The sequence below is a fragment of the Bos taurus genome, chromosome 2 (genome assembly GCF_002263795.3).
Source record: "Bos taurus isolate L1 Dominette 01449 registration number 42190680 breed Hereford chromosome 2, ARS-UCD2.0, whole genome shotgun sequence".
NCBI classification, from domain to species: domain Eukaryota; kingdom Metazoa; phylum Chordata; class Mammalia; order Artiodactyla; family Bovidae; genus Bos; species Bos taurus.
The window spans coordinates 104,419,670-104,441,845 of NC_037329.1; the positions used below are offsets into that span (position 1 = coordinate 104,419,670).

Below are 22,176 nucleotides of genomic sequence, written 5' to 3' on the forward strand. Positions count from 1 at the left end.
GAAAAGGATGATTATGACAATGACAGTGATGACAATGCTAATTCTCTTTTGGTTCAAGAAGGTCAGGTGGGCGTTGGAACAGCAGGTGATGCTTAAATCGCAAAGTTATCAATATCAGGAACCGGTCCTCCAGGACTACCAAATCCGACTGCCCATCTCTCCATAGTACTATGAGATTAGCCACAGATTCAGGATCTTTGACTTGTCAAATGAAATTCTTGCGTTATGATGATGTTGTATACTTTGCACAGCTCATGCTGCTTCCTTCCTGGGTGCTACTAAAAATAAGGAAGAGCATGGAAAAACAAAAACAAAACCCCCACAACTCTGACAGTTCTTCACAGCAAGACTTCAGTTTTGGAAACCTCAACAACTCTGGTTTAATGATCCGGAGTTTGGTGAAACCTTTCAGGGAATTGTTTTTCAGTCTCTCAGTCGTGTCCAACTCTCTGGGACCCCATGGACTGAAGCATGCCAGGCTTCCCTGTCCTTCACCGTCTCCCAGAGCTTGCTCAAACTCCTGTCCATCCAGTCGGTGATGCCACCCAACCATCTCGTCCTTGTCGTCTCCTTCTCCTCCTGCCTTCAATCTTTCCCAGCATCAGGGTCTTTTCTAATGAGTCGGCTCTTCCCATCAGGTGGCCAAAGGATTAGAGCTTCGGCTTCATCATCAGGAAATGGAGGACTACAATTCCCAGGGTGGACTATTTCCACCCCGCCCATGACGTTGCGTCTCTCCTAATTCTCACCAGGTTCCTACCTCAAACTACAAATCCCAAAAGGCTCTGCAGCACCGCTCCGGCCTCCCGCCTCGTGAACTCTCACTTTTTAAAGGGAAACTCGGACCGCTTTGCCCACTGGGAAATGTAGTTCCTCGATGACCGACCCTGCCACTAACACTACCTCTCAGGCCAGGGAACTGAAATAAGGCGAGCCAACTGGCGAGCACTCGAGTACCTGCGCCTAACCGGTCACCGGAAGAGCAACTTGGCTCAGGAAGGCTCTGGAGACGCGCCTGGGTTCGGGGTCTGGCGAGAATGAAGCTCGCGGTCTAGGTCTCACCAGCCGAGAAGGTAAACTGGGAGGAAGGCGGCGGAGAAGGACGAGACCAAATACCAGCCTGGAGCAGGGAGTGGCCAACGGAAAGGGTGAATCCAAATGGAGATGATAGGGGTGGGAATGGTGCTTCCGTCCCGCCAAGTCTGGGGGGAGATGCGCGCCCCCAAAATAGGGTGGAACCCAGGTCCTAGCAAAAAGAAGAGGGGCTTCCGTGTAGTGGGGTGGCTTTACGGTTTGGGGCTGATCAATGGGACCTCATCCGACGGCCTCGTCTCCCCTGGCTAGTGGAGGCTGCGCACCAGGCCTTGGGCCTGTAGAATTTGGGTTCGCGGCAAAGCCCTGGATGGAAAGTTTAGGCAGGAGTGTTTTGCCCAGGGAACCAGAGAACTTGAGCGGAGCCCCGGGAACAAAGCCTTTCTCTAACCCCTTCCTTACTGTTGGCGGTTGGGGGAAGTGGGAGGTCTCTGGGGACAGATGTTTGGAGTTCTAGTCAAAGACAGTCGCAGGAGGAAGGAAACCTTTTTAACCCCAGGCTCTTCTCAGAGTACCCCACCCCTACCCCCTTGTCATCACTGTAAACATTCCGTGGCACATTGAGAGCCAACTCTATTCTGAAACAAGCCAGAGAAGTTAGTGTAAAGAGCCTGGGCCTAGAATGCTGTAAAAGTGGCTCAGCTCTTGGAAAAAGGACCTAAGTAAATTAATTGGGGGATAAAATCAGGCTTGGGATACAGTATGTAAAAGATCCTGCTGTGCTGTGCTTCGGTTGTGTCCTACTCTTTGTGAACCCATGGGCTGTAGCCCACCAGGCTCCTCTGACCGTGGGATTCTCCAGGCAAGAATACCTGCATATCTTAGGGCTCTTGCTTTGGCAGGTGGGTTCTTTACCACTCTTCCAGGGGATCTTCCCAACTCAGGGATTGAACGCAAGTCTCCTGCATTGCAGATGTTGGATTCTTTACCATCTGAGCCCCCAGGGAAGCCCAGGAATACTGGAGTGGGTTATGTATCCCTTCTCCAGGGGATCTTCCCGGCCCAGGAATAGAACCAGGGTCTCCCTGGTGGCTCAGCTGATGAATCCTCCAATGACACCAATTTCCTACAACATGTTCTCTGCATGCCGCTGCTGTTTCCATCCACAAAACCCAGATGCTCTGGCCTAGCTGTCTCACAGACAGTGGGATGTAACCTAATTACCTCATCAGGAACATCTGCTGAAAATCTTGACATACTAATTAACAGAATGTAGTTCTAAGAGATCCACGAGTGGAGTGAGGGGAATAGTCAAGTGGTATTAAATTAGGCCCTTATGTGGCTTTTCAAAGGCATTATTTTACTTCTTCCCAACTCTCTTCTTCCAAAAAATACCTAGCTTGACTCGTTTCCTTAGAGCATCTAGAATCAATAGTTCTCAAGAGAAATGCTGCTGCTGCTACTGCTGCTAAGCTGTTTCAGTCGTGTCCGACTCTGTGCGACCCCATAGACGGCAGCCCACCAGGCTCCGCCATCCCTGGGATTCTCCAGGCAAGAACACTGGAGTGGGCTGCCATTTCCTTCTCCAATGCACGAAAGTAAAAAGTGAAAGGGAAGTCGCTCAGTCGTGTCCGACTCTTCGTGACCCCATGGATTGCAGCCCACCAGGCTCCTCGGTCCATGGGACTTTCCAGGCAAGAGTACTGGAGTGGGGTGCCATTGCTAATTTGTAGTAAATTCATCTATCTCCAAAATACAGGACCTGTATCTAAGGATATGGATAGAAAAAAAGAATTACACTGTACTCTATGAACACTAGCTGGCTTTCCTGGTGACTTGTTGGTAAATAATCTTGCCTGCCAAAGCAGGAGATGCAAGAGCCACAGGTTTGAACCCTGGGTGGGGAAGATCCCCTGGAGAAGGAAATGGCAACCCACTCCAGTATTCTTGCCTGGGAAATCCCATGGACAGAGGAGCCTGGTGGGCTGTCATCCATGGGGTCACAAGAGTTGGATACAGTTTAATGACTAAACCACCACCTATGAACAGTGGTTATGGATGGATGATGAGATTACAGATTAATTGTACTCTTTTCTTTGCACCTGTATGTAGCATCTGGCTTTGTACAATGACCATGTATTACTGTTTTCACCTTACTTTTCCAAGAGTCACTTGTTGCTCCTTGGTTGTAGGTTTACCACCTGCAGATTGCCTTGCTAGGAATAATAAAAGGATTCAATTTGAGGGGTGAATTTAGTGTGCAGTCTGTGTGATGTTAATGTTTTTTTCCTTCTTCCAGGTTGGAAAGAGGCTATTTTATAAATGTCACGTCACGGTATGTAGTTGTTTTGGTCTATGTCAGTCTAATCCATTATCCTTTCTAGTTTGAAATACTCCCTTCTTTTTATCTGATGGATTTAGGTTGCACTGCGTAACTTGCTTGGGATCTGATAACTAACTCATCTTGGCTGGTGGATGAGAGGGAGAAAAATATTGCAGTTGAAATACCTTTTCAACTTTGGATTTGACTGACCTTGCTATTTGCTTTTTTTATCAGGGTCATGGTTTTTGTCATATGTGTGTGTATGTTTAATTTTAAAAGAAATTTTAATATATACTTTGTTTATACTCCTTGTGCATTTCCTGGGACAAAAGCTTGTTGAAATCAAGGTAAGCAAAAAAAAAATTTAAAAATTAATGTCTATTTCCATGTTGTTTTTCCTTTCTCAGCTTTTGCCAAGTTTCCGATTACAGACTGACATTCCTGCATGAGCATCTCCCCATTAAAATGTCCTTGCCTCTTACAGAGGAGCAGAGGAAAAAAATTGAAGCAAATCGGCAGAAGGCTCTGGCCCGAAGAGCTGAGAAACTATTAGCAGAACAGCATCAGAAACCTGCCCAGTCCAAGCAGGGCCCATCCCAAAACCTCCCCCGAGATCCTTCTAAGTCAGGGAGCCATGGCATCTTTTTCAAACAACAAAATCCCAGCAGTTCATCTCATGGTGACCAGAGACCTCAAAATCCCCACAGTTTTTCACCCAACACCTCCGAGCAGGCGAAGGGGATGTGGCAGAGGCCAGAAGAGATGCCCACAGCCTGCCCAAGCTACCGCCCACCAAATCAAGTGACTGTCGCTGGGATCTCCCCGCCCCTGGCAAACAGTCCTCCAGGGGTCCCCAGCCAACAGCTTTGGGGTTGTGAGTTAGGTCAAGGTCATCCTCAGGCTTCACTCGAGACCCAGTCAACACCCTTCGCTAACACAACTCACGAGCCTTTGGCCAAAGTGAAGAATTTCCAGGAGACAGCAGCCTCTTCCTGTGGACAGCCTCCTAGGGATCCTGAATTAGAGGCCAGGATGGCAAGACCTTCCACCTCTGGGCAGAACATTTCGGGGAGTGTGATGCCCAGGACAGAAGGAAGACTGCAACAGAAAGCAGGGACCCCGCTGCACAGAGTGGTAGGCTCCCAGCAGGGAAGGTGTATCCGGAACGGAGAGCGATTCCAGGTGAAGATTGGGTACAATGAGGCGCTCATCGCAGTGTTTAAGAGTCTGCCCAGCAGAAGTTACGGTAATGAGTCTTCCAACTGGTTCTTTCAGATGTTTTTTTTTTTTCCCCCTACTTCTAGAGTCTCTAACAGTTTCTCATAAATATGAAGAAGATGCATTGGCACATTCTGTCCATCCAGTTGTTAGAAAATTTTCTATTTTAGTTCATGTTTCCTTTTGTAATAGGCATCCCTTCCAATAGCTGCCGCGCCTGGAGGGCTGCCTCGTGGCCCTGTGGAGAATGGATGCATAGTTATTCACAGGCCCTCCCCTGCTGCCAGGTGCTTTGTGTGCATTGTAGCACTTAAGCCAAACAGCATTTTTTTTTTTTTGATGTGATAAGCAGATGTTATTTCCGTTTTAAAGGCGATCAGCCAGGTGAAGTGGCTCAGGTTAGTTAATCCGGAAGGGCAGAACCAAAGTGGCTTCCTCAGGTATGTTTGCTGTCTGTCCTCTCCCGGGATTTTGTACCTCAGCAGGGGCTTTTCAGTCACCTGTCTTGAACTTAGCATGCATGCGTGCATTCATTCATTCACTCATTCAACAAGCCTTTATTGAATGTCCAGGTACTGCTCATGCCAAGTCTTTGGCCTTATTGTGTGCAAACCGGGTACTTCTGTTTCATTTCAGATCCTGCCACCAAGACGTGGAACTTCAGCATGACTGACTATGGTCCCCTAAGTAAGTAGGTGTGTAGTGCCCCTTCTTCCAGGGAGAAGCTGCTCTTGAGGAGTTCCTTAGAAGTAGCAGATGTAGTCTAGCTGGTGGTTCACATGGCTTATGGGGTGCCATCCCAATGTTCCTCTTCTCACCATGGCCAGCCTAGTGAGGCAAGTCCTTGGGAGGACTTCACTGATCATATTAACAAAAGCTAGCACTTATCAGAACCTGCTACATGCAAAGCTGTTCTGCTGCTAAGTTGCTTCAGTCGTGTCCGACTCTGTGCGACCCCATAGACGGCAGCTCACCAGCCTCCTCTGTCCCTGGGATTCTCCAGGCAAGAACACTGGAGTGGGTTGCCATTTCCTTCTCCAATGCATGAAAGTGAAAAGTGAAAGTGAAGTCGCTCAGTCATGTCTGACTCTTAGCGACCCCATGGACTGCAGCCTACCAGGCTCCTCTGCCCATGGGATTTTCCAGGCAAGAGTGCTGGAGTGGGGTGCCATTGCCTTCTCCAAAGGCTGTTCTAAGCCCCTTATCTGTTCTAAGCCCCTTATATATTTGCTAACTCCTTTATTCCTTATAACAACCATTTTACAGATGGGAAAACTGAGGTCCAGAGAGGCTCTGTAACTAACATAGGATCACACACAACCAATAGGTTATGCAACTGGAATTCAAACCCAGCCCATCTGACTTCAGAGGGCCTATTCCCACCAGACTGTGGGCTCCAGCCATGCCAGGCAGCTGTGCGGGCCCTGCTGCCAGGAAGAGTAACAGTTCAGCAACAACACAAACCCCAGGGCGCAGAGAAGGGCTGTTGCCCCGGCTGGTGCCAGGCTGTGCCACATCTGTTGGTGGCCAGGGCTCCCAGGTGCACCACTCCTGTGTTCTGTGATCTTGTTGACTATCCCGCACCAAGGTTTGGCGCCTTCTGAAGCCTGGAGCCTGCACCTGGTCAGTGTCAGCCCCGTTCTGCTCCTCCTCCTCGCTGGCCGTGTCAGTGCCCTCTCTCTCCCCACCCAGTTCAAAAAGGGGAAAGCTGAGGATCCATGGGGAGGTTACTCCTCTGCAGATTTGGGGCATGGAGTAGAATTCTCTAGAATCACTAGTATAGTTTCTGGAAGTGATGAGACAGCCCCCCTGCAGAACTTCCTGTGTTGTGTGTGTTTTTTTGTTTTTTTGGGTTTTTTTTGCCTCCTCCACTTGAAATGTACACCATTAGGTTTGGGAGAGCTCACTTCTACCATTATTTTATTTCTTTTATTATTTTATCTATTTATTTACTTTTGGCCATGCTGGGTGTTCGTTGCTACTTAGGGTGTTCTCTAGTTGCGGTGTGCAGGCTTCTCACGGCAGTGGCTTCTCCTGTTGCAGAGCACAGGCTCTAGGGTGAGTGGCCTTCAGTAGTCATGGCATGTGGACTCTGTACTTGCGGCTCCCGGACTCTAGAGCACAGGCTCAGGAGTTGAGGCGCACGGGCTTAGTTGCTCTGCAGCGTGTGGGATCTTCCCAGATCAGGGGTCGCCTACATTGGCAGGCAGATTCAAAACCACTGAGCCACCAGGGAAGCCCTTACCATTATTTTAATCCATTTATTGCGTGTTAGGAAGGGGAGAGACAGTGCTCTGAGTTAACACTGCAGGTCTTGATACATGGTGTTGCATTGTTACATATTAAACCAGTGATTTCCAACGTTAGGAAATCTTTTTCATGTCCTGTGTTTTTTTCTTTTTTCTACTTTTATATGTGTATAAAAAAGTAACCTATAGAGACTGTTTAAAGTCTCTGTTTTGTTTGATTTGTCATCTTTTTACTCCTCTTCTCTCTCTGACCATAATGCATGGTGACTCATGATATCTGCTTTTGCAAATTCATTTAGGTTTTCTGTGCAGTATGATTATTTCTGGTAATGCTCCACATATTTTTTTTTTTTAAACTTTGTTGGGCACAAAATTCTCAGTGTAGCTTTCAGATGAATTTTGCTGAACAGGAACTGTTTCGCTCCCCGTATCCTTGTCAGTGTTTTGCACGCACAATCTGCTTCTACCAAAGTGTATCTTGAAAACCCTTGCAGCAATCATGAATTTGTGCCTCTATCCTTCTCTCTTCATTTTCAGATGGTTCATGTTTGCTGTGTCATCTTAGTAGATTACACTTTTCATTAGTATAATTTATGAAGACTGTCAGTCTTTCTGTTATTTGTTTGGGTTCACCTCTGAACTTTGACTTTTTAACTCTACCACACACTCTTTGAACCCTACCACACACTCTTTGTAGGCCATGTGGAAAGTATATCAATGGGCAAAAGAAGAAAAACCAGCCCCCTCATCTGCCCCCCCATCTGTCCCCACTCACTATTAGCATTTTAGTTTTGTTCCTTCCAGCCTTTTTGCCTGTGCATTAAAATATACAATGTTTTATATATTTAATATAATTTGTATCTTGACTTTTTCACTTAGTGTTCCTGCATAAAGCATTTTTATTAATTTTTTATGTATGTATTTATTTTGGTTTGCACTGGGTCTTCCTTGCTTTGTGCGGTTTGCATGAGCTTTCTCCGGTTGCAGCAAACAGGAGTTACTCTTAGTTGCAGTACGCAGGTTTCTCACTGTTGTGGCTTCTCTTGTTGCGGAGCACAGGCTCTAGGATACAGGCTTCAGTGGTAGCAGCAGCAGGCTTAGTAGTTACGGCGCACGGGCTTAGTTGCTCGTAGGCATGTGGGATCTTCCTGGACCTGGGATCAAACCCATGTCCTCTAAATGGGCAGGTGGATTCTTATCCACTGTGCAACCAGGGAAGTTCTAAAGCATTTTTATTTTAATGGTGTATGTTAAACAGTTCATTCTAAATGATGAAAATGTACATCTCTGTTATTGAACCGCTTTGGCCTCCAAAAGATGATTTAATGTTGTTTTTTGTACCTTTGTGTTTTCCAAAATTTCTTCCAAAAAAAATTAATGGCTATATATGGAAGATTAACTAAATAATTAATGGAAGGCTATATAACCTTCCATTGTAAGAATGTGTCATAAATTGGGTAAATCATGTTCTTTTGGTTTAATATTAATTTGCTTCCAGTTTCCCTAGTATCAAAGCTGTAAGGAACACCTTGGTCTATAAATTTTTGTGTTTTCAATTTATGTTAGTTGAGACAGATTTCCTAAAAGTTGAATCATTATGATGACGTTTTATAGCTCTTGCTCTGTGTTGCAAGATTGTTTTCCAAAAGATTTTCAGATATCTATTTTTTCTAATTCTGCAAGTTTAATAAGTAAAAATTGGCTTTTTATTACTCTGATTATTTGCAGAGTTGCATGTTTCTCAAATGTCTATTGGTCATTTTTCCCCCCTTTTGAGTTGGTTACCTAACGTATCTTAGTGGTTTCAGTATTTTTTTTAAGTATGAGCTCTGTTCATATTTCTTGCAGATATCTTTATTCAGTAGTTTTGCCTTTCATTTCAGTTTGTGTTTTTTGACTGTTTAGTTTTATGTTGTCAAATCTATTAATCTATTAAGTGCCTCAGTAATAGAGAAAATAAGGTTTAAAACTGCATTTGTGGCCTGACAGTCCTGTGTCTCCTTCTTTGTCCTCCCAGTGAGGGACAGAGCACTGACCTGGGAACAGGGTTAAGGGTCTGATTTCAGGTGTGTTGATTTCCTTCAGTGGCTTCTCTGACATAGCTGCGGGAATTATCTAATAAGTTTATTCATCCTGGTGAGACCCTGCTTCTCCCTGTTCATTTCTGAATTCTAAGTTTTAAATTGGAAAACCTAAAGAACAGAAGAGTTATATTCAGGTAATCCTGAGATCTCTGAAGTAAAGTCAAGTCGCTCAGTTGTGTCCGACTCTTTGCGACCCCATGGACTGTAGCCTACCAGGCTCCTCTGTCCATGGGATTTTCCAGGCAATAGTACTGGAGCGGATTGCCATTTCCTTCTCCAGGGGATCTTCCAGACCCAGGGATCGAACCCGGGTCTCCCACATTGTAGACAGACGCTTAACCGTCTGAACCACCAATTACTCTCTGAACCTCCAGTTAAAGCTCACCTGCTCACCTTCCCCATCTAACTACACCTCTTGTCTCCTGCCTGCCTAGCAAACGTCCTTGTCACCCTGCTTCTGCCTCCTCTCCTATCTGCCTGAGCATGCCAGGGCCTTAAACGTTACCAGGTCATCACCTCTGTCCTTTTCTTCTTCCGCAGTGAAAGCAGCCCAGCGCCTCCCAGGGATCACCCTGCAGCCTTTGGAAGGAGCCGAGGGCCACATGGAGTCACCCTCCACCAGCAGTGGCATTATAGCCAAGACCGGCCTTCCTGCAGCTCCCTCCCTGGCCTTTGTCAAAGGGCAGTGCGTGCTCATCTCCCGGGCCCGCTTCGAGGCAGACATCAGCTATTCAGAAGACCTGATTGCACTGTTTAAACAGATGGATTCCAGAAAATATGGCAAGTAGTTGGCCTCGGCCTAATTCCCAGAAGGCAGGGTGGCCCATGATCTCAGAGCAAGGTGTTCCTGTCTCTTTAAATATTCAGAAGTGACTTTCTTGGCAAAGCCTTCCTAACCTGCTCCTCTTCCTGTGGAAAGGTGTTCCCTAAATTGTTACCGATAGTTGAGCACGTAGTAGGGTCTGCTTTATCCTTAAAGGCCTCCCAAGGAGAAGACTCCTTCCCTGGTCACCTGGGCAGTGTCTGCTTAGTAGAAGCAGGTAAGTTCCTGCTGTAACCACTTAAACCCATTTAGTTTTATCTTGTTCTTAGGAGAGCTTGAAATATAGGTGTTTTCCATAAAAATAATTGCCAGCCTGGTAGGCTCCAGTCCATGGGGTTGTGAAGAGTTGGACACGACTGAGTGACTTCACTTTCACTTTCATGCTTTGGAGAAGGAAATGGCAACCTACTCCAGTGTTCTTGGCTGGAGAATCCCAGGGATGGCTGAGCCTGGTGGGCTGCCGTCTGTGGGGTCACACAGAGTCGGACACAACTGAAGCAACTTAGCAGCAGCAGCAGCAGCAGCAACAGCAGACTCAGTTCAGTTCAGTCGCTCAGTCGTGTCCGACTCTTTGCATAGACTAAGCCAGTGGTTTTCAGGCTTGAGCCCGCCTCCCAACCACCTAAAGCAGTGGGTAAATCACAGATTGGCTGATCCAACCCCCAGAGTAAATGTTGATGCCTGGGTTCCCACCAAGAGCAACTGATTTAATTGGCTTGAGGTGGGGCCGTGGATATTGGCATTAAAAAGGAAAAATCTTCAGCTAATAATCAGCTAGGCTTGAAATCCACCAGACAAAGCAGAGCACTATTGCTTGATTTTTTTTTTTTTTGTGAGGTTCTTCAAAAGCTGCCACATCAGAATAAGGAGCGGAATTCTGAACTTCTGGGCTTCATTCTTAGCTTGGGCCTTGTTGCTTTGCAAAACAGTGTAGCTTTTGTATTCCCATTCTTGAAATGGTTTTAGCTTTTTTTTAGTCAGGTTAGAAGGGCTTCCCAGGTGGCGCTAATGGTAAAGAACACACCTGTCAATGCAGAAGACATAAGAGACTCAGGTTCAGACTCTGAGTCGGCAGGATCCCCTGGAGGAAGAAGTGGCAGCTCACTCCAGTATTCTTGCCTGGAGAATCCCCGTGGACAGAAGAGCCTGTGGGCTATGGTTCATAGGGTTGCAATGAGTCGGACACGACTGAAGCAACTTAGCACAGCACACACAGGCAGGTAGAAAGCAAACCTTTAAACCTCTTGCCTTTGAGACATTATGCTCAGGCAGCATCGTGGATGAAGCCTCTGTGGAGTGACTTGCGTAGCGAGCCTTCCTCGAGGTTGGGGATCCTTCAGGAGAGGGTGGTGCTGGCTGCTGCCTTGTTATCCTTTAGATGGATAGAGTTTTGACCGGTGAGACCCGGCTGGGGAGTAGGGTTTAGGTGTGATGCACAGGGCCCAGTCCAAGTCCAGAGAGTGTCGTCCCCCCGTCCCCTGGACCCCTTAGGTCTTCGACCTCTGCTTGGGGCGGCCCTCAAAAGGCAAGTACCGATGACCTGTGACTTCTGATAAGTGTGGCCTTTGAAACCACACTCCTGACATGATCTGCTGTTTGTGGAGGAATGAGAACAGCAAAAATATTCACGCCCAAACCCTGCCCAGACCCACTAGATGTTAAAACACCATGAGTGGATATTTTTTCGCCATAGCAGTTACTCACGGGCCTTTCCATTTGCTGCCCTGCTGCCGTCAGGATCCAGCTGTTGCCAGAAAGGGCCTCCTGCACTATTCCACGTCAGGAGTGGGCTGTCTGCTTTGGGTCTTTCTGTCACATTACACCTGGGCCGCCTTGCTTCTCTCCGGACGTGGACCTGGTGTCCGTGATGCCTTTTCCCTAACCACCTTGCTTCCTCAGTAACCAGACAGAGAAGAATCCTCTTGTACTACCCAGAAAGCATTTACTGAGTTGCAGCTTACTTGATTTTCTCAAAAGGTAGATTGGTAGGAAAACCGGATGTAACGAGTCAGTGCTGGGTAGGGAAATGCTCACCCTCCTTAGTTAATAACGTGTGTAGATGATGCTATACTCCACTAATCAGAAGATGGCATCATCATCATCATAATAAGTTATCATTGTTTACCTTTTTTTGAGTGCATTGTTTGCCAGACCACTTTTATAAGCATTTTACATTTAAATTTTACATAATCCTTACAAGAAGCCTATGAAGCAGGGCTTTAGGATCCTCCTTTGGCAGATGGTGGGAACAGAGGCACAGAGAAGTTATGTAACTTGCCCAAAGTCACACAGCCAGGAAGTGGCAGACCTGGGATCTGACCACTCCGACCACACGTAGCTTGTTTTCCATGCACAAAACGAAGCTACTAATAATGGTGCCCAGCTTACAGCGCACTGAGGAGCCAAGGACATGGTCACATAAGTTTCTTGGCTTAAAGTAAGCACTGAATAAGTACAAGCTATAGTATTATCCCAGCCTTGGAGATTCAGGGCATTTCTCACCTGCTAGGCCATCCCTGGTCCTCTGTCCATGTAACTCTCTTTGTCCCCACCCTTAGCAGCCCAGTGCCATCTCCACGGCTGCTTGTCTTTCCTCCCTGAATTCTGTCAAAGCCTCGATGAAAGGTGGTGTCAGTCTCTCTATCCTCGCTGCCCAGCACAAGGTTAGCACAAGGTGCCCACCGCCCAAACTTCCTGGGGTTTTGTGAAACCAGGGGATGAATTCGTAAGCGTGGTGGCCTTGCAGGAGGGCAGGGTGTCACGTTTGCCTGTTTGTCTCTTGTCGTTGCAGATGTCAAGACCCGGAAGTGGAGCTTTCTCCTGGAAGAATACAGTAAACTCAGTGAGCTGCCCATCTTGCTTGTTTATATCATGCTGTTGTTAAGCCTTAATCACATGCCTCGGATTTAATGTAGTTTTTTTTTGAAGATCGATTTCTTTACTTTGGACTCGGCCGGGTCTCCACCGTTGCACATGGGCTTGTCTGTAGCTGTGGTGAGGGACCATTCTTTAGCTGCCGTGTGCGGGCTTCTCTTGTTGTGGAGCACAGGCTCCAGAGCAAGGTCTCAGTAGTTGTGGCACGTGGGTTCAGTTGCCCCGATGCATGTGGGGTCTTCCCAGACCAGGGATTGTGTCCCCTGCATTGGCAAGCAGACCGCTAATCACTCTACCAGCAGGGAAGCCCCAGCATAACATATTTTAGAAGAATCACCTCCTTCCTCCCCTCTGCTGCGATAACATGGCACGCTTGAGTGCAGGACTGGGAAAGGTGAAGATGCTCTCAGCCATGCCCCTGCACTCTGTGATAGTGGCTCTGTGACAGCTCAGGGAAATGCAGGGCCACATGTTCCATCAGGCTGCGGCGGTGCTAGTCAGATACTCGAGGCCTGTGCACCCTCCCACCCATCACAGAAGACTGAGAAGTGAGCGTTCGTGGGCTTTGGGAATCAGAGGCAAGCTAGGATTGCTGAGGTTAGATGGAAGCTAGTTTAGGTCCCCTGTAAGAGCGGGCTCTTCACTTACTGCTAGAACCAGATGGTCTGTGGAAGCGGGAGAGCCATAGTGGTAACGGGCTTCATGATGGGCTGAGTTCTGCCAGAGGCAGAAGCCAAGGCCAGGGCACATCGGTGTTTAGTACACGCTTTGGAGCCTGACCAAGGGAAGGGCTATGTGTACAGATACAACTATGAGAAGAAGTCAGTTTGGGCTTATCATTTTGCTTCTCTGTGCTCTGCTTGGGTGGGGCAATGAATGAATTCCAGTATGCCTGAGGAAGGGTGGGGTGGGGTCATGGGTCGTATCTTGGCCTGTCCTGGAATGCTCGTCTGTCACCCGTCTTCCACACTTCAAATCCTGCAGTGGGTGTGCAGCTGGCACAGCACAGGTTCCCCCTGCTTGACCCCTGAGAACTTTCTGGTCCCAGGGATGGTACCTGTCAAGCCGGGAGAGACATTCTCCAGCTCAGTGGAGGTGGGGAGGTGTCCACCAGGCTAGGGGTGTAAGGAAGAGGTCTCTTCCCTCTGTCTCCTTCCTATGTGATTTACTGTGTGACATCAGGTAGGTAGCTCAATATTCTGGGTCGCGTTTGGCCCTTCAGTTAAAAAAAAGGGGGGAGGGAAGGTATTTAATCCATATCTATCCTACTGACAGAAATTAAATATGAGGAAAGAGCATTTGATTCCTTGAGGGAAGAGCATTTGATTCCTTGAGGGAAAACTTGCTGCAGATTTGGGGTTCAGTTTGAATATGATGAGTTACTTATTTAGTGTCAGCAGCCACTAGCTGAGGCAAAAAGGGTGGCTGACATTTATCTGAGACTCCTTAGCTGCAACTGTTTGGAGATTGTGGCATGAACAAATTATTTGGCCGAAGCTGAATTTTTGATGAGCAGTCAAAGTGAGTTTTTCTCTCTCAGCCCTTTGTCTTTCAATCACAGAAAGACATGTAAATATGTGAGCTATGAAGCCTTTGACTTTTATGGAACACCAAAAAGCAGGACATTTACAGCATTAGGAGATGAATGTAACGTTGAAAAACCATGACTTGCAGCTCACGTAGCGTTATATAATGGTTCCAAGTCTCGTGGGCCATGGACTCATTGAAATATGTGATGAAACAATGGAGTCTTCACTGGGAAAAATGTACAGAATGGCCACGTGTAAGGTTTTGTTTGTTTGTTTTTTTTTTTTAAAACATTTATTTTGTTTGTTTATTTTTGGCTGCCTTGGGCCTTGGGTTTTAGTTGCAGCACTCGGGGTCCGCATTGCCTCTCTGGTTGCAGTGCTCAGGCCTTGTTGCTTTGCAACATGTGGAATCTTCCTTCCCTGACCAAGGATCAGACCCTCGTCCCCTGTATTGGAAGGCAGGTTTGTAACCACTGGACCACCAGAGAAGTCCCCACATGTAAAGATTTTGTTTTTTATATTACTAATCCCATGGACCTTGATTTAAGAATTCTAGAGTTAGGACTGCTTTTTTTGCATTCACTATAATGATGGGCTTCCTAGGTGGCGCTAGTGGTTAAGAACCCACCTGGTAATGCAGGAGATGTAAAAGACACAGGTTTGATTCCTAGATTGGGACAATTCCCTGGAGTAGGGCATGACAACCCACTCTAGTATTCTTGCCTGGAGAATCCCATGGACAGAGAAGCCTGGTGGGCTACAGTCCATAGGGTTGCAAAGAGTCAGACACAACTGAAGGGATGATAATGGTTCATAGACTATAACAGAGGGTCAACAGTGACCCCGAGTGCTGATTTTCCGTGTCTTCTTGTTGTTGTTCAGTCGCTGAGTTATGTCCGACTCTTTGCGACCCCAGACTGTGGCATGCCAGGCTTCCTTGTCCTTCACCATCTTCTGGAGCTTGCTCAAATTCATGTCCACTGCGTTGGTGACACCATCCAACTATCTCTTCCTCTGTTGACCCCTTCTTCTCCTGCCTTCAATCTTTCCCAGCATCAGGGTCTTTTCTAATGAGTCAGTTCTTCCCATCAAGTGGCCAAAGTATTGGAGCTTCAGCTTCAGCATCAGTCCTTCTAATGAATATTCAGGATTGAATTCCTTTAGGATTGATTGGTTTGATCTCCTTGCAGTCCAAGGGATTCTCAAAAGTCTTCAACACCACAGTTCAAAAGCATCAATTCTTTGGCATTCAGCCTTCTTTATAGTCCAACTCTCACATCCATGCATGACTACTGGAAAAACCATAGCCTTGACTAGATGGATCTTTCTTGGCAAAGTAATGTCTCTGCTTTTTAACATGCTGTCTAGGTTGGTCATAACTTTTCTTCCAAGGAGTAGGCGTCTTTTAATTTCATGGCTGCAGTCACCATCTGCAGTGATTTTGGAGCCCCCAAAAATAAAGTCTGTCACTGTTTCCATTGTTTGCCCATCTATTTGCCATGAAGTGATAGGACCAGATGCCATGATCTTAGTTTTTTGAATGTTGAGTTTTAAGCCAACTTTTTTTTTTTTAGTTCTTCTTCACTTTCTGCCATAAGGGTGGTATCATCTGTGTATCTGAGGTTATTGATATTTCTCCCGACAATCTTGAGTCCAGCTTGTGCTTCATCCAGCCCAACATTTCACATGATGTACTCTGCGTATAAGTTAAATAAGCAGGGTGACAGTAAACAGCTTTGATGTTCTCCTTTCCTAATTTGGAACCAGTCTGTTGTTCCATGTCCAGTTCTAACTGTTGCTTCTTGATCTGCAGATTTCTCAGGAGGCAGGTAAGGTGGTCTGGTATTCGCATCTCTTGCAGAATTTTCCACAGTTTGTGGTGATCCACACAGTCAAAGGCTTTGGTGTAGTCAATAAAGTAGAAGGTTTTCTGGAACTCTCTTGCTTTTTCTATGATCCAGTGGATGTTGGCAATTTGATCTCCGGTTCCTCTACCTTTCTAAATCCAGCTTGAACATCTGGAAGCTCTCACTTGGTTCACGTACTGTCGAAGCCTAGCTTGGAGAATTTTGAGCATTACTTTGCTAGCTTGTGAAATGAATGCAATTGTGTTTGAACATTCTTTGGCATTGCCTTTCTGGATTGTAGTGAACACTGACATTTTCCAGTCCTGTGGCCACTGCTGAGTTTTCCAAATTTGCTGGCATATTGATTGCAGGACTTTCATAGCATCATCTTTTAGGACTTGAAGTAGCTCAGCTGGAATTCCATCACCTCCACTAGCTTTGTTGGTCGTGATGCTTCCTACCGCCCGCTACTTTGCACTCTAGGATGTCTGGCTCTAGGTAAGTGATCCCACCTTCACGGTTATTTGGGTTATTGAGTTCTCTCTTATACAGTTCTTCTGTGTATTCTTGCCACTTCTTCCTAATATCTTCTGCTTCTGTTAGGTCCATAACATTTCTGTGCCCATCTTTGCATGAAATGTTCCCTTGGTATCTCTAATTTTCTTGAGGAGATCTCTATTCTTTCCTGTTCTATTGTTTTCCTATATTTCTTTGCATTGTTCACTGAGGAAGACTTTCTTATCTCTCCTTTCTATTCTTTGGAACTCTGCATTCAGTTGAGTATATCTTACCTTTTCTCCTTTCCCCATTTCATAGATTGGGGAAAATCTGGACCCAGAGAAAGGAAACAGTTGTTTTTCTTGTCAGGGAGCCTCGCAGGGTCACAGTAAAGTCTGATTAAAATTGTGATTCTGAGTTTGTGATGTGACCTGCTAGGAGATGGAGAAACCAGGTCTGTGAACTAAGAGACTAGGGAGATGAAGTGCTGCATATATCGCAGTTCCATTCCTCTGGTAACAGATCATAAACCTGGGGAGTCTGGACCTCTCTCCCACCCCTAGGTCTCGTATGTGGAATCAGATTATTGACCTGAGCTAGTGACCATGTGCCTCTGAAACTAATTAAGAAATAACAATAAGACCTGAGAGTGTGAGTGCCCACTGCAGATACAGTGGCAGCTCCGATCTCCAGGTCAGGCCAGTCTCCTCTGAGTGTTCCTCCTCCCTCTTCTCTCAGTGATGACTCATGGCCTCCTGGCCACAGCGAAACTGGCAGCAGGCCTTCTGTTTTCCCCTGCCTGTCACAGTCCAGAAGGGTTCCTCATCCCCAAATCAGTGATTTCGTCTTGTCGGCTGCTATTTGAAAACATTCACATCCACATCTCTCCGCCATGTGGGCCAGCAGCGTTCTGCCAGAGAGCTGTTTTACAGAAACGACTTCTCGATGACTCATGAAGCCAGATAGCACATCCATCTGATCTCCCAGCGCAGGGAAAGGGTAGCAGAGAGTTGCTGACAGAGAATTCAGGCGGTCTCAGAAACACAGTCTGTGGGCTGAACCGGCAGCATAGGATTTGGGGAGCTAGCAGTCGATAGGAAACAGAGTAGAGCGTTCTTTTTTCCCCCTTGAGTGGCTGAAAGGACATAATGCGCACAAAGCCTTGCATCCCACCCCCGCTGGATCATCAGCCCTTTCTTAGCTTTCATCAGGTATCTGAGTGCTGAAGATCACTGGATTAAAATGAAAATGGGTTCTGAAAGCACATGGAGTGCTCAGCCTTTTGAAGCGTGCAGAAATCAGCACACTCAGATTTAATTTGGAAGCTTACAGTGTATGTAGGCATCAATACGAACAGTCTATCTTTTATTAAAGCCATCAGCGTTACCTAATTTCTTATCAGGGTGATGCAATTCATGCAAATGGTTTCCAGAAATATGCTGGGAAAAGATTGAAGGCAAAAGGAGAAGGGGGTGGCAGAGGACGAGATGGCTAGGTAACATCACCAACTCAATGGACATGAATTTGAGCAAACTCTGGGAAATAATGAAAGATAGAGAAGCCTGGTATGCTGCAGTCCATGGGGTCACAAAGAGTCGGACATGACTTAGTGACTGAACAACAACAGAAATATTTAGGGAAAGACAAATGGATTTAAATATATTGAAAATGCAACCCAATTTAAGGTGGTGGTAGATGGCTCAGCCTCCATATTCACTTCAGTATTTACAACCGGCAGTTGATGGTTGTGGCTGAAGGCTTTTGGAATACCTTGTGGGGAAATTAAGAACACATGAGCCTGTGGAATAGAGACCCAGCAGCCTTAGAATTTCAAGTAACATGGGTTAGAAATGAAATGGACCCAAGTTCTCTCTCTGATTCCTTCACCTGGATTCCTGGAGAATCCAATGAGCCCCTTGGTGGGTTACTACGACTCTCCCAGGATGCCCCTGAGAGGTAAAGGGTAAAGAGCAGTTGAGGATCTGTAGACACTGGTCACTCTTCTAGTTAGATTTTTTGAAGGAAATGATGAAAGGGAAGATATCTTGAAAGCTGCCACTGTGGGACAGTAGGCTGTGACTGGTAGTTCAATGATAATTCTACTACCAGGGATTTCTAGCTCTATCTTTTCTCTAACTTTAAATTTTAACTGATGTTATCCTGCCTTCCCCCACCCTACAGAATTCTGTTTTATTTGGAACTTGGGTTGTTTTGTTTTTTTTCTGTTTCTTTACTGAATAAAGAGGTTTTGTTTTGTTTTTCTTTTGAAATCAGGTGAAGCTAAATTCCTTCAAAAAAGAAAAATCAATGCAATTACTTTGCTTTCATTTCCATTTCATTTCATTTCCTAGGTCGTTTGTTTTTCCCAGCTAGTTTTATGGCTCTAACTAGAAAAGTCTCTCCATCCATTATATTGGCGTGTGGAAGCCACACGCATGGAAGGAAAGTGAAGACCCTGAAGTATAAGCTTTAGTTCAAAGAGAGCCATGGCCACGCCCAGTGTAGACTCTAAGCTAAGCAGGGGTTGGTAAAGTTCTTTTGTAAAGGGCCAGACCGTTCATATTTCAAGCTCTGTGGGCTGTGCTCTCTCTGTCCCAGTGACTCAGCTGCACCATTAGTCACGATAGCCACCATTGACTGTCTACTAACACATGGGCACAGCTGTCTCCACACAAACTTTATTTATCAGAACAATAAGTAGACTGATTTGGTCCACAGGCCACCTCTCCCAAGAGGAGATGCTTTTTCTCTTACGGAAAATGTCCAAAGTGCAAGGCCATGTGCATTGTTCTCAGTCGGTGGCCTTTGCATGGACGCTGCCCTTTGTCATTATTTATGAATAGCGCTCCTGTCCTACTGATTTTTCTCCCTCCCCCCACCCCACCTCCCGGCTTGTGATATAATTTAATTTTATGTATTTTTTTTGCTTTTATTTATTTTTAATACTTTTTATTTTGTATTGGAATATAGCCAATTAACAATGTTGTGGTAGTTTCAGGGGACAGCAGAGGGACTCAGCCATACACATGTATCCATACTCCCCCACGCTCCCCTGCCATCCAGGCTGCCGCAGCTGCTCTTCTTTCTTGGAAACACCTCACAGTTTCTCTGCAAGGACCGCAGTGCTTTCTTGCCTGTGGACAGCATGTAGCTTAAAGTTCTCCGTCTTCTCAAGTATCAGAACCAAAATAAAACATAAGGAGAATGAAAACAAGGCAAGATTTATTCATTCTAAGTCTTGCTTTAATTGGGCTAGTTTTTGAAGAATATGAGTCGTTATTTATTGAAAGGAAGTCATTTTTAAATGACTTAAGGTTAAAAAAGATCAGTCACAAAAACATGTTAGTTCTTTCCAGTGTTTGCGTAGCGTAGTGAAGATCAGTTTTGCGTTACTGAGCACCCTCTTGTTTGCGGACATCAAGTACAGAGGGAGAAAGCTGGTGCTCTGCCATGTATCTGTCAGCGCCCAGTTTTCTCTCCAGTTACTTTTTTGAAGAAGGTGGCACACTGCAGAATTCCAGCCCTTGAACTTTGTGTGTCAAAGCCCCTTCTTTTTTCTCCCAGAAGTTTTGGGCATTAACACTCCAATTCTTACACCTCTGTTCTTTCTAGTGGAAAGAGTGCGCGGCCTTCCACAAGTTCAGCTGGATCCTCTGCCCAAGACCCTCACCCTGGCTTTCGCCGCTCAGCTCCAGAAGACGTCTCTCTCTCCTGTGGCAGACATCCCCGAGGCAGACCTGTCCAGGGTGGACTCCAAGCTTGTGTCTAGCCTGCTGCCCTTTCAGAGAGCTGGAGTCAAGTAGGTTCTTCCTTTGTCTTCTTGTGCTGTCTCCCGTTCAGGTTTATCGATCACCATGACCTAGGTTCAGATGCTCCCTCTTTTATGAATACTCCTCTTTCACAACCTTCTGAAAGCATCTAGGGATTAGAATTAAACAGCCCAAGTGTGCCATCACCAAAGCCTGATTGTAACCATTGATTTCAAATTCCCTAAGTTAATCAGGGAATTCCCTAAGTTAGTTCCCTAAATTAATCCCTAACCTAGACAGCATATTAAAAAGCAGAGACGTTACTTTACCGACAAAGGTCCGTCTAGTCAAAGCTATGGTTTTTCCAGTAGTCATGTATGGATGTGAGAGTTGGACCATAAAGAAAGCTGAGCACCGAAGAACTGATGCTTTTGAACTGTGGTGTTGGAGAAGACTCTTGAGAGTCCCTTTGACTGCACAGAGATCAAACCAATCAATCCTAAAGGATATTCAGTCCTGAATACTCATTGGAAGGACTGATGCTAAAGCTGAAACTCCAGTACTTTGGCCACCTGATGCAAAGAACTGACTTATTGGAAAAGACCCTGATGCTGGGAAAGATTGAGGGCAGGATGAGAAGGGGATGACAGAGGCTGAGATGGTTGGATGGCATCACCAACTCAATGGGCATGAGTTTGAGCAAGCTCCAGGAGTTGGTGATAGACAGGGAAGCCTGGTGTGCTGCAGTCCATGGGGTCGCAGAGTCGGACATGACTGAGCGACTGAAATGAAGTTAATCAGGACTCTGGATGGCAAGGGTGCACAAACTCTACTCAAAATAGTGTAAGAAGTAACGTACGTGTCCTCGGTTCATGCCACCCACAGGCCCACTGCTCACTTTTCCCACCTTGGTTGGTCACTGGCTTCTGAAGGGCAGAAATGCTGTTTTCAGGCAATTCAGAAAGACCTGTGCAGCCTGGAATTCTTGTGGGCCATGCCAACTGCTGATCAGAAGAGGGGATGTCCTCTGTCTTTTCTGTGTAAGAAGAAAAGGAGAACTAGTCAGTTGGCTTATTATCAGGGTCCTGAGCAAGTGATCAGTTTTGCAGGAATTCCGATGAAAGAGGAGTGGTGTTTGGAGCAGGAGACCAGGTATCTGGCTTTCAGAGATCCTTTTAGCTTTTCCTTGATTCATCATGTGAGTCAAGCAAGTTACTGTCACTCTGTCTTGGTTATTTTTCTCATTTTGGGGAATACTAGTTATAAGAGAGACACTTTCCCAGCAGTTACAATGGCACCAAGCACTGTTTTAAATGTTTTAGACATTGTGAATGCCTGCTACACTCTCTGGAGTAGGTCTGGCTGTTATTCCACGTGACAGCTGAGGTACAAGGAGGGTATAGATCACTTGGATAAAGACACACAGCTCCCAGGTGGTGGACTTGGAATCCTAACCCAGGCCAGTGGGGCTCCGAAGGAGTGGAGTAGTAATCCATGCCTTATTCACAAACTGTTAGCCAGGGCTACTGCCCTGGAGGGTCAGGGTCACGGTTGCAGGCTGCTAGGTAATGAGCCACAGTGCCCCTCCTAGACCAACACTCTTGCTCCATCCTTCCCTCTGGACATCATTCTTTTCTCCAGTGTTTTCTGTCTTTGCCACGCTTATGCATACAGAGTCCTCTCTGACCTTGAGAAAAACCATATTTTGATCCCACCGTCTTTCCTTTCTTCCCTTCCCAACATCCCTCCCGTGACAAGCACAGCCCTCCCAGTCCCTCTTTAAAGAGGCTTTCCCACTCTCTTCCCTTCCATCCCGTGGGCCTCACCTGCACCAGGCAAAGAGCAACTCATCTTATTGGAAACTCTGCCTACTTCGCTTCCATGACCTAAAGGTCTTGGAGCTTCTCCCTACCCTTTGACTACACATTTCCCTGGTAGCTCAGCTGGTAA

The 22,176-nt window shown here is 46.2% G+C and overlaps 1 protein-coding gene across 3 annotated transcripts in view; it reads left to right on the top strand.

Moving 5' to 3' along the window:
* Positions 1 to 866: 866 nt before the first annotated feature.
* Positions 867 to 22,176, top strand: part of SMARCAL1 (SWI/SNF related, matrix associated, actin dependent regulator of chromatin, subfamily a like 1) — a 53,729-nt gene continuing 32,419 nt past the window's right edge. For 2 of the 3 annotated variants that reach the window (NM_176666.2, NM_001434870.1), the window contains exons 1-7: positions 867 to 1,073; positions 3,332 to 3,367; positions 3,763 to 4,601; positions 5,210 to 5,260; positions 9,447 to 9,686; positions 12,521 to 12,571; positions 20,090 to 20,276. In NM_176666.2, the coding sequence (NP_788839.2) occupies positions 3,821 to 4,601; positions 5,210 to 5,260; positions 9,447 to 9,686; positions 12,521 to 12,571; positions 20,090 to 20,276 (1,310 nt within the window). In that variant the 5' untranslated portion in view covers positions 867 to 1,073; positions 3,332 to 3,367; positions 3,763 to 3,820. Of the gene's footprint in view, positions 1,149 to 3,331; positions 3,368 to 3,762; positions 4,602 to 5,209; positions 5,261 to 9,446; positions 9,687 to 12,520; positions 12,572 to 20,089; positions 20,277 to 22,176 lie in introns of all 3 variants that reach the window. The other variant, NM_001434869.1, reaches the window with a different exon arrangement.